The following is a 12903-nucleotide window of genomic DNA, read 5'->3' as shown; positions in this document are numbered from 1 at the left end:
TCTTGCAAACAAACAAAAAATGGCTTCAAAGGGAGGGGTTGGAGGAAGGGGAAAGACAAGTGGGAGGGAGAAGTGAGAATGTGGATGTTGGGAGATAAATCCAAACTAAAACTTTGCACAGGACTAGCAATTGATTTAGGATCAAAGCAGACATTAACCTCAGGCTAAAACAGCATCCAGAAAAGGTGAGAAAAACACGAGGAGAGAGCGAAGTGATTTCTAAAGGTCAGAGAAAACATGCATAATGAAAACAAAGCTCCAAAATAGTTGGGGGGTGATGGTGACGGAAACAACCCATGCATATATCAGTGGGAAAATGAGGATTATTCCAAAAGTAAGAGTCATGATGTTTGGAAAAGAGGTGGCTGCTTGCACCATAACAAAGTGAGAGACTAGAGCTGAAAACTCCTTTCAGTTATGCAGTTGATCCTCTTTGTGGCATTTCTAGTAACATATATTGTTAATCTGGCAGGGAACATCACACTCATTGCTCTAATCTGCAGTAGTTCCCGTCTTCATACACCCATGTATTTCTTCATTGGGAACCTATCTTTCCTGGACCTCTGGTATTCCTCAGTTTACACCCTGAAGATCCTGGTGAACTGTATCTCAGAGGATAAAAGCATTTCCTTCAGAGGTTGTGCTGCCCAGTTCTTCTTCTCTGCTGGTCTTGCTTATAGTGAGTGCTACCTCCTGGCAGCCATGGCTTATGATCGATATGTGGCCATTGCTACTCTGCTGCTATATGCCACTACCATGTCCAGAAAGCTATGCACAGGACTAGTGGCCCTCTCATATCTAAGTGGTTTTATCAATGCCACAATCATCACCAGTGAAACCTTCACATTGAGCTTCTGCAATGGCAACATCATTGATGACTTCTTTTGTGATCTACCCCCAATGGTGAAGCTCTCCTGTGCTGTGCCTGAAAGCTATCCGTCTGTGCTGTACTTTATTCTAGCCTCTAATGTCATTACACCTTCAGCAGTTATCCTTGCCTCCTATACCTTTATTCTGGTAGCCATTTTGAGGATCCACTCCACTGAAAGGAGGCTGAAAGCCTTCTCTATATGTGCCTCCCATCTGACAGCTGTCACTTTGTACTATGGCTCAATCCTCCAACTACTCACGCCCTAGCTCCAGTTATGCCTTGGAGAGGGATAAAGTAGTATCTGTTTTCTACACAGTGGTGATCCCTATGCTGAATCCCTTGATCTACAGCCTGAGGAACAAAGACGTGAAGAATGCTCTGAAGAAACTAATTATGAAATGGATGGCAGTCTAAATGAATATGTCAGGAAAGATTTATTCTATGGTTTTTTTTAATACTCTGAAATTATTAGCAAGATGTTTTCCCAACATTTCTGTATAGGTTTATCCTAAACATTTATATTGTATGCTGTTACACTATTTGTGTGTCAATGCATCTGGAATTCCTACTTCACATATGAATTGGAGGCATTAATTTCAGATTATTTTATCTAATCTGTCGGTCTATATCACACATTATGCATGGCAGTAGTAAAAGAGCAGTATACAAATTTGAGCAGCAACTTCATTTTCTGGGCCTTATTGACTATCGGAAATACAAATAAACTTATCAATAATAGGCTATCACACTCATTTTTAGTTTCAGTGAGGAGGAACAGACATGATTTTGACTACAGGCCAGACAGTTCTCATCCTAGAGCAGATGGTCTTCAATATTGATTTTCCAAAATGAATACTTTGAGGATTTGCAACTTTAAATATCATTTGAATATATTTACTTCTGCCCCTCTCAAATTAGTTGTCATTGCTGTAATAAACCCTGAGGATTTTTGATATTATCAGTTTGTTGCACATAGTATCCTGCTTTCGCTTCATTGTTTTTTACTGATATAATACCTTTTTTCTTCATTATATCCACACTCTGTATCACGTCTATTATGCTGTGCTCATTCAGATTTCAATAATCATAGTCCTAGTACATTGCTCATTAGATATCTCCTCATATTGATTGTACCGATGTCTTTCATATGCACTGCTATTGATTTACACAATGTAATCTGCTTTGATTTTCAGTGAGAAAGATAGACAATAAATACAGTAAAATAAATGGGCAATTTAGAAATGAATTAAATAAAACCCACTCTACCAAGGACCCTTACTGCACTGTCCCACCTGGAGCACTTGTTTATACATCTAAACCTTTTCCAAAACCACACTTTTTCATTTGTAACATTACTGTTTGCTTTTACAGAATATGTTCAGTATATTCCCACAGAAAATTCTTATGTATATTCATGGTAATTCCATAATAGTAAACTAAAAAACTGGGAAAACAGTTTTTTAGTTTATTATTATGGAATTACCATGAATATACATAAGAAAGTATTTTCTGTGGGAATATACTGAACATATTCTGTAAAAGCAAACAGTAATGTTACAAATGAAAAAGTGTGGTTTTGGAAAAGGTTTAGATGTATAAACCTACTTGTAAAGAAAATGATATAATTCATTCCTCAAACTGAAGAATATGTTGATCTCACTCACTTTTAGCATTATCCAAGTTTTTAGAGTAGCTATTCGCTCCTATGACCATTTATTCTTCCATTTTTATGAACATAGAATTGGGAAGTTAAAATTAATCAATTAAAATTTAATTCTGTTGCTTAAAGTCCAATGGTATGCATATATTCACATATATAAACCCTAGTAAGTCAAATGAGATTTATTCCCAAGTAAAGGTGCATAGGATTGTTAATGTTCAAACTATCTCAATAAGATTACCATTGTGTTTCAGCATAAATTAATATCTGCCATAGTTTAGGTAATTCTAATTTACTGGATCTAATGTTGATAATTGCACAAGATCATCCGATAATTAAAACTCCAATGTTGTCAGTTGCATACAACTACATCTTTTATAATCCACTGCAGTTATTCGAAATCCCTTTTTCCTTCCACCTGTTAGAACACAAAACCCATTCCTCACAATATTCTACAGCCTTATGTTCAGTTTTTGGCAGGGGTAGACATGTGGACATCAGGAGTTAGCCCAGTAGTCCATTTACCCACCACTATGTACTCTGATATGAAGCAGCTCTCCATGATCTCCAGAAAAGATTGTTCTCCACTTTTTCCTTTAATCAGTAAAGCCAACATAAAACATACAAGGACCATTTACACACAGCAAATGTACTCAATGACTGTGCTATTTCTCAGAGAAGCACACAAGCAGGGACTAAGTTAGGGTTGCCAGGTCCCTCTTCACTACCGCTGGTTTTTTGGGGTGATTTTTGGGGTGAAGCCTGAGGTGGGCGGTGTTTGGCGAGGGGGGGACTTTGACATAGAGTCCAATTGCCAAAGTGGCCATTTTCCCCAGGTGAACTGATCTCTATTGGCTGGAGATCAGTTGAAATAGCAGGAGATCTCCAGCTAGTACCTGGAGGTTGGCAACCCTACTAAGCATAGAAGGCATGGGTATGCGTTACCAGGGCCCAGAGATCCCAGTCCAGGTTGTAAACCATTGCCATCATGTGACTATAAATGTCACTTCAAGAAATAAAATCTGGATTTCATAAGCTTGAATGCGTGTATTGATGTGTTGAAATCCTGCAGGAAGGTCTAAGTTTCACCTTTTACAGTTGCCTGAAAGAGTTGGAACTTTTTCTTATATGAGGATTGATAGGGAAAGGGTCACTCCATACATATGTACCCATTGGGCTCCTCTTAAAGATACAGAAGACTTGCCTGGAAGAGCTGACATCAATCAAATAAACAGATGTCATTTGTGTGTGTGCACGCGCATGTGCCCAATAATGAATGTCAAAACTTGACATTCCAATAAGGAAGAAAAACTGCACACTGCAGAACTGGAGAGCAAATTGTATAGGATAAATATACAATTTAAAAATGCTGTATGTAGGTATACAAGTCCCCTGATAAGGGACTTGGAGATCACAAATCTTTTGGGAATAAACTTCTAATCTTTTCATCTCTAATTCAGCAATCATTGCATCACTTTTCTGAGGTAGGGAATCCAGTGCACAATAAATAATGCCTGGACAACTAGAGAAACTAGGCTTCTTTGGAATAAGCAACAGAATACTTACTGGTCAAAATTTGGAGTGAAAGGAGGATAGAAAAAGAAAAGGCACTCAGAAATTCTGAATCCTCTAAACATCTCAGCCAGATGCATGGGTAAGACCGATCATATCACCAGCTGTCAAAACAATTGTGGATCAAGTTGGACTCTTGACTGATTAAAGGACAAATCCATCCCATATTATATAGATATATGACACTGTAGTGATATTAACCCAGTGTTATTCAAGGCTGCTTTATCCTGATCTATCAAGATCAGTATTGTCTAGTCTGATTGATAATGGCTCTCAAGCATCTCAGGTAGGGGTTCTTTTCATCAACAATACCTAAACCTTAAAACTAGAGATCCTGAGGATTGAATCTGGGACCTTTTACATGCAAAGCAGATGCTTTTCCATTGAGCCACGGCCCCTCCCTATTTACTTAGTATTATGCATGTATATAGTTAGGCCGGTAAGCAGGGGAAAACCTAGGAGCTTGAGTCCCCGACGAAGGCTCCTAAACCTGCACGTGCCATTGGCCCTAAGCCAGTGCGCGCCATTGGAAACCCGGGGGTTGTTCCCCCTATCACGGATCGGGGGGGAGCAGCCGCGGGTGGCCAGGGGGGCATAACACGCAGACTTAGAGACCTAGTTATTTAACTTAGAGATCTAGTTATTTAACTACTAGCCAATATATACTATCCAATATTGCTGTTGCAGCAACCCTGTGGATTTTCTGCTATTAAAATTACTAATTACATTAATCACGCAACATAATCATGTTGTGGTTGATATAGTTCGTTTCACAGTTTTATAATTTGGAAATGCCTTGATTCTGCTTCTGCAAAGATCAGGAAATACTGAATTGGACCACATGGGAAGGAAATTGGGAATTACAGCTGGAGTCTATAATTCTAGCTGAATTGCAGAGCTAAATGTTCCTTGAGATGGAGAATACTTCTACTGCAATGGGGAAGATTCTACTTTGTTCCTGTTCATTGTGCTGGTGTGCTATTGCAATTGTTCTTGCCTTTACTCTTCCAGATGAGCAACAGTCAGCACTGGGGGATCAGATTGAAAGGAAAACAGGGCTCCTGTACTTTTCATCGCTTTGGAGAAACAATAATTTGCAGGTGCACTTGCCTTGCAGGAAGGAGAAAATTGTACCTGGCAAACAAATCCTCCGCCAGAACTATTAAAGGTAAATGAGCACTGCTTCTCCTGGGCACCCTAGCCAAGATTAAATGAGATTTACTACAGCAGGGGTTCCCAATATAGCAGCTACCTCCACCTTTCCTGGTGCCATACAAGCGTTTTTAGAAAGTGGGTGGGGCTGAGTGGCACTTTTTGAGTTTCTAATGGTTATGGTGTAATGTGGACAGTGACTTCATGCAAAGTACTTTACCAGTACACACAGTGGGATTTGTGTCTGATTAAACACGATTGGGCTGCATGTCTACAGTGCTTAATGCACCTAACTGGAACTTGTCATAATTAGATGTTCTCAATTTGAATTTATTTTTATAATTGAGATAGAAGCTGATAATAATATTGCATTCACTTGTTAAACATCATTTATGTTCCTAAAAATATCCAGTCAATCTTTCTCTTACTGTCCACATATGCAAGGCACTCTAATCAATCTTTCTGCACCAGCTGTCATTGTTACGAGTAATAGTGTAGGTTAAAAATGGATGTGCTCATGAGAGAAGGGCTCATGTAAAGGGGATTAGGAGTGTGCATTTGGATATGCAGAGCCAAAAAAAGGCAGAAAAAGCTGTTTTGGATTTTTTTATGGCATTTTTTTCAGCTGAAAAATAAAGGCACCATTTTCAATGGACCCCCCCAAAAAGCTGAATCTGAAAAAGGCATGGGGGCATATTCCCCATATGGGGAATATTTATAGGCCTCTGGGGGGCGGTTTTTAAAGGTAGAGGCACCAAATTTGTAGCTGCAGGTGATTCTCCTTAGAAGAACCTCCAAGTTTGGTAAAGATGGTTGGGGGGGGGGGTCCAATTTTATGGGCCTCCATTTTTTCTCCATTGGAAATAATGGAGAATGGATGGGCCACCCTCTTTGAGGGCCCATAAAATTGGACCCCCTGGACCAATCTTTATCGAACTTGGAGGTTCTTCTAAGGAGAGTCACCTGCAACTATGCTGGCAATTCAGTTCCTCTACCTTTAAAAAATTGCCCCCCCCAGAGCCCCACAAATATTTCCAATATGGTTTAATAGACCCCTGCAAAAATTTGGATATTCAAAAAAAGCCAAAAAAAGAATCCCATATCAATATGGGGATTTAGCTCTTTTTTTTTTTCCTTTGGACTTTCTGAACATTTTCTGGTCTATTATACCCGAATCCAAAAAATACTGAAAAAATTGGTCACACCCTTAAAGTGGATAGCCAAGAGAAGTATTTTTTTTTCTTTTTTCTTTTGCATAAACATGCAAAATGAAAACAAATTGACAGATGGTGGTTTCTTAGCTTGCTCAATATGCATACTTATTTTGCAAGAAAATATTTTAAACTAATGTGCTAATTTTAAAAGGCATCCCATTAAACAGAGTTTCTGCCTGAAATGTTGAACAGCTACTGTCATAGTTAAACATAAGCTCACTCCCTTCTTGTGTTTGCTTCCTCCTCCCATTTTGTAGTTGGCTCTACTTCCTGTGGCAGCCCTTCTGTGGTTGTGTCCACCATCCTGTATGAAAATTCCAAAGGTTCCCACAGGCTCAAAAAGTGTGGGGACCCCTGTGCTACACTTTCAGCCAAACATGCTAAATATCATCTCCTTAAAACCAATCAATTAACTTATGGAATTCTCTTCTTAGTGTTTTCCATCGACAGGTGAAGACTTTTTTTCTGTTTTGTTTGGCATTCCCTCACCAACTCTCATTGACCCTCCTTTAACTGCTTTATGAGGATCAGTTGAAAAGCTTAGGGCTGTTTAACTTAGAAAAAAGGCGAGTAAGGAGAGACATAGTCGAGCTCTATCAAATTATGCATGATGTGGACAGAGTGGGCAGGGAGAATCTCCCTCTCCCATAATACTAGAACCCAGGGTCAACCACTGAAGCTGATCATTGGGAGATCCAGGATAGACACAAGGGAATACTTCTTCACACAGTGCATAGTTAAATTGCAGAACTTGCTGCTACAGAATGTGGGGATGGTCGCCAACTTGGAAGGCTTTAAAAGGGGAGTGGACAAATTCATGGAGGATGGGGCTATCAATGGCTACTTGTCATGATGGATATCTACATGCTCCAGTACCAGAGACAGTATGCTTCTTTATATCAATTGCTGGGGACCATGGGCAGAAGGGTGCTGTTGCACTCATCCTGTTTGTGGGCTTCCTTAGAGGAAGCTGGTTAGGCACAGTTTGAACAGTTTCCCCGCCATGCAGGATCCCACAATCAAAGCACTCCCGACAGATGGCCATCTAGCCTCTGCTTAAAGACCTTCAAAGACAGGGACTCCACCACCCTCCGAGGCAGAACATTCCACCATTGAACAGCCCTCACGGTCAGAAAGTTCTTCCTAATGTTTAGGTGGAATCGCTTTTCTATTAGTTTAAATCCATTACTCCAAGTTCTAGTCTCTGGAGCAAAAGAGAACAAGCTAGTTCCCTCATCAACATGACATCCCATCAAATATTTAAACATGGCTATCATGTCTCCCCTCAACCTTCTCTTCTCCAAACTAAACAAACCCAACTCCCTAAGTCTCTCCTCATAGGGCATGGATTCCAGACCTTTGACCATTCTGGTCGCCCCCCTCTGGACACGCTCCAACTTGTCAACATCCTTCTTAAATTGTGGAGCCCAAAACTGGACACAGTATTCCAAGTGAGGTCTGACCAATGCAGAATACAGTGGTAGTATTACTTCCCTTGATCTAGACACAATACTCTTATTGATGCAGCCCAGAATTGAATTGGCCTTCTTAGCCGCCATATCACACTGTTGACTCATGTTCAGTTTGTGGTCCACAAAGACTCCCAGATCTCTTTCACATGTACTGTTGTCAAGCCAACTCTCTCCCATCCTGTACCTGTGCCTTATGTTGTTTCTGCCTAGGTGAAGTACTTTACACTTAGACATTTTTGCTCAATCATGTGTTTGTGTGTGTGTGTAATCAATGACTGCATGCATTCTCAAGTAGACCAAGAACAGGATAAATCATTTAAGGGATTAAGGATAAATTTACAGCTACTGTATGCAAAGGGAGTACCGCTGCTTTGAAGGACACTTTACTAATTCATACTTTTCCATTTTTTGGTAGAAAGCCACTACAAACATTTTATCACTTCATAAATTGTGTAAATCTTTTTTTCTTTTTGGTGTGTATTCTCTCCTCTAACACCATTGGTTTATTTTTTCATTTACCTAGCTCTCCATCATAGCAAAAGTAGGTGACACTTTAAAAATACTGCTGTTTGAATCCTGTCATAATTCCCCATGGGATGGTTGGAAGCAGCTTCAAATAGAAACAATATTGTGTCCGAAAATAATTTTACACTATTTCCCAGTGCTGAGAAGGAAACACCAGAGTCAGTGCCTGATACCAAACATTTAAACTTTAGATTGATATATTAGCTTTCTTCTGTCTTCTTCTGTTCTACATTTTTTTCTTTTTCCACGTTTCCTAAACAGATGTTTTCAAAGGGACAGCCAGGAGAGAGACAAATAGAGGCACAAATGCAAACTTATTGAAAAAGACCCTGCCATCAAGCTCCAAGGAATCACAGAGGTCTTTCGTTCTACATTTTACTAAACCACCTCCTCCTTCCATGAAAAATGCCTGTGGGAAATAGTACTACTACTACTGTCACTGAGTTCATCCTCCTGGGCATCTCAGAGGATCCACAGATGAGACCAGTATGCTTTGTGGTGTTCCTGATTATCTATCTGGTCAACGTTGTGGGCAACCTAGGCATGATCATCTTGATCTCATTTGATTTCCAACTTCACAACCCTATGTACTTCTTCCTGTGGCATCTCTCCTTCTGTGACATCTGCTACTCAACTGCTATTGCCCCCAGAATGCTGTCTGACTTATTATCTGAAAGCAGAATTATCTCCTTCACTAGTTGCACGGCCCAGTTCTACTTCTTTGCAGCCTTTGTAGATGCCGAGTGCTACATTTTGGCAGTGATGGCCTATGACCGCTATGTGGCTATTTGTAAACCACTGCTCTACTCCTCTGCCATGTCCAAAGATCTCTGCATCCGGCTCTTAATTGGATCATATATTGCTGGTACAACTAATGCCATAATACACACAACAGCCACTTTCAGCCTTAGTTTCTGCAACTCCAACCTCATTAACCATTTTTTCTGTGATGTTCCTCCACTTCTGGGAATCTCCTGCTCTGACACCCACATCAATGAGATTCTGCTCTTTGCTTTTGCTGGCTTTGTTGAGATGAGCTCCCTCTCTGTCATCCTGGTCTCTTATATCTTCATCTTAGCTGCCATCCTGAGAATGAATTCTGCTGCAGGGAGATTCAAAGCCTTTTCCACCTGTGGATCTCACTTCACTGGAGTCACTTTGTTTTATGGGACTGTGATTTTCATGTATTTACGTCCCACTTCTGTCTATGCCCTGGACCAAGACAAATGGGCATCTGTGTTCTACACTGTGGTGATCCCCATGCTCAACCCTCTGATCTACAGCCTGAGGAACAAAGATGTTAAAGAAGCATTCAAGAAACTCATCAATAAGAAGCTAAATTCTGTCTTAATCTGAGGTGCAATGTTAATGCTGAGCAGTTTTCTGTTTCAAGTGGTTTAGTTTTCAGGGCTGTTTTTCATTTATTAAAAGGTAAAGGTCCCCTGCACAAGCACTGGGTCATTCCTGACCCATGGGGTGACGTCACATCCAGACGTTTCCTAGGCAGACTTTTGTTTAAGGGGTTGGCTTGCCAGTGCCTTCCCCAGTCATCTCCCCTTTACCCCCAGCAAGCTGGGTACTCATTTTACCGAACTCAGAAGGATGGAAGGCTGAGTCAACCTTGAGCCAGCTACCTGAAACCAACTTCTGTCGGGATCGAACTCAAGTTGTGAACAGAGCTTGGACTGCAATACTGCAGCTTACCCCTCTGCACCATGGGGCTCCTGTCTTTTCATTTCAAATGGGCTAGCCTGTCATTCATTTTAGTACATCCTCTGTAATGTATTTCAGTGGAGTCAATGCAAGTCAACCGACATTCCCCTCTCCCATTATCTTCAATGGACTGGGCAGCCTCTCCCATTGCTTCCAGTGGGCTGACTTGTCATTCGTTTTAGTACATCCCTTTTAATGGCTTTATTCCAATGGGCAGATGGGGGGACCCTTCCGGGCCCCATAACTCGGGGGCCCCTGACCCAATTTTCACAAAACTTGGGGGTTCTTGCAAGAAGGGGCCCCTCATGCTACACTGAAAGTTTGGGACCTCTACCTCCAAAAATGCCCCCGATCAGCAAAAGACAAAAGAGACCCCCTCACCTCTGCAGGAGTATATCATATACCCTGCAGTTGTGGACAAGTTTACATCGGGACCACAAAACGCAGCATACAAACAAGGATAAAAGAACATGAAAGATACTGCAGACTTGGCCAACCTGAGAAATCAGCAGTGGCTGAACATGGACTGACACAAACAGGACGCAGGGTCTTATTCCAAGACACTGAAAGACTGGACAATTCTACCAGCTATTTTGTCAGATTGCACAGAGAAGCCATTGAAATTCATAAACATCAGCACAACTTTAACAGAAAAGAGTTTAAGAATGAATAAGGCTTGGCTTCCTGTCCTGAAAACCTCCAGACTAACAAAGACTACAGTCCACAATAGCCATGCAGATTAGCCTTGGGTTTCACACATTGTCAGGCCTGCTTTCCACAGCTCTAAGCAGCCTGTCAGATGAGTTTCTGGCTAAGAAGCTCCTAACAGATGAAAAACCACAGTTTACACTCTTGACTGCTAGATAGATAGATAGATAGATAGATAGATAGATAGATAGATAGATAGATAGATAGATAATCTTTATTACTATCAATGACCAGCACAATGACTGCTAAATTCTGTGCTGCAGCTTTTAAAATACATCGTACCCTGACAGGATAAGAATAATAGAAATACTTTATTACTCAAAATATTAAGGGGGTCACACCAAGTTATACGATGTTTATATAAATTTTATTCATGCATGTAATATGTAATTTTTAGGCTTAGATTATTTGTAGTAGCAGTAGTAGCAGTTGTGGTTTTCTTATTATCTGTTGTTGTTGTTTTCTGCTGGTCAGTGACTGTATTAATAAATTATTATTATGTTACAGAGTGCCCCAGTAAGATAATATCTCTATATCTTCCCTCTTAATTACTAAACAGAAAGACAATAATTAAACATGGATGTTAAAATTAGTGGTTACAATTACCTATGTGAAGGATGTTATCTCGAATAGTTTACTAACATGAGTGTAAGTCATTTTTGAAGGTAATGCCTTTCTGGTAAAATACCTCAACATAAATCCATCCTGTGGGAATCAGATAGGTCTTTCTGTCACTGGTCAAGTTCCTCTTGATTGAATGGATTGTGTGTCAGTTGGCTGAAGGAAGAATAACTAAACAATAAAGTCTCAGTTGAGAATCCAAGGCTAATTCTCATATCACATTGATTGCACATTGATTGCAGTGCAATAAGTTTCCATTGTCAGTATGGCTAATATAAAAGCACAACCGTATGTCTTTGGTCTGCTGTATAACCATCATACTGTCTCATGCACACCCTATATCTGATTTAAATGCAGGAATGTCCCAAAGGTTTTATCAAAATAAATTTGAAGGTTTCTACTTCTGAGTTCTACTTCTGACTTCCCTCCATTGTCCTAATATTACCATCGTCAGTAGTTGTCAACAAATTGTCATGGGCTTGAGCAATAAATAAAGCCTGAACATGTGATTTCCTTATGAATCCATATGAGTAAAAGCATTTTGAGGCTTCTCTGAATAGAACTGATGCAGTAAAGTGGGGTAAAGTTCATGCTAGCTAAAGCTGTTTTAAGATAAGTGAAGCTGCAAAGCTACAAGGTTAAGATAAGCAATTTAGCCGCTTGATGGTTGAGTCTGGAATAAATGACGGAATTGCTTATCCAGGGTGTCTTTCTCGGCATTAACAAGAAGGTCATCTCAGCCTGGGGATTTTGGTCTATCTGATAGATACAGGGTAAGAAAGAAATAATTCCACACTCCAGTGACTCAAACCTAGTATTTAAACAGTACAACAGATAGTGACCTTGCACTTGTGAACTGTGACTTAAAGCCAAGAACATGGTAATGTTTTAATCAAGTGACAATGACAGACAGACCTCTACCAAGAGTGACCAATCTAGCCACCCAGGACAAAGAAGGTCTGGCCTCTCAGCTCAGATAACCACTGGTCTGAGAGAATATAAGTCAGGACCAAATTGCCAGAAAGCAGAGAGTTGGTAGAGGGCAGCTGAAAGCTGCCTGGCTACTAGCTCTCCCAAACATCTGCAAAGATGTAAAACTAAGCTTTCCTTGTCTCTTGCGTGAGACACAAGAAATGAGTTACAGAGAGGGCAGCAAGTCTGTCTGGCCATAACTCGTTAGGGCTGTTGATTCGGTTCGGCCCAAACTGAAAAACAGCCGAATTTCTCCTGATTCGGTGGTTTTTAGTTCAGGACGAACCGAACTCAAAAATGGCGGGCAACCGGGGAGCCGAATTCAGCAAGTTCGGGAGTTCACGAATAAATCCGGCCAATTCGGGGCGGCAGTAAGCAGCATAACCATCAGTAAGCAGCATTCTCCTCCCCCGGTCAATCGGT

At 40.6% G+C, this 12903-nt stretch overlaps 2 protein-coding genes across 2 annotated transcripts; both read left to right on the top strand.

The window, feature by feature from the left end:
• Positions 1–417: 417 nt before the first annotated feature.
• On the top strand, positions 418–1285 carry LOC130479625 (olfactory receptor 1013-like). The gene is given in 2 exon segments (XM_056852020.1): positions 418–1112; positions 1114–1285. Coding segments are annotated over 2 exon segments (867 nt in total).
• A 7586-nt stretch (positions 1286–8871) lies between these two features.
• On the top strand, positions 8872–9822 carry LOC130478775 (olfactory receptor 5AR1-like). The gene has a single exon (XM_056850993.1). It carries the CDS (start codon positions 8872–8874, stop codon positions 9820–9822), a length of 951 nt encoding a protein of 316 aa, XP_056706971.1.
• The last annotated feature ends 3081 nt before the right edge of the window (positions 9823–12903 follow it).

Source organism: Euleptes europaea, chromosome 6, assembly GCF_029931775.1.
Source record: "Euleptes europaea isolate rEulEur1 chromosome 6, rEulEur1.hap1, whole genome shotgun sequence".
Lineage (NCBI taxonomy): Eukaryota > Metazoa > Chordata > Lepidosauria > Squamata > Sphaerodactylidae > Euleptes > Euleptes europaea.
Note: the sequence above shows the minus strand (reverse complement) of the source record. Positions and strands in the feature narration are given on the sequence as shown.

Excerpts from the sequence above, each read along its gene's own strand:
- LOC130478775 (XM_056850993.1), top strand. The coding sequence starts at position 8,872 with ATGCCTGTGGGAAATAGTACTACTACTACTGTCACTGAGTTCATCCTC.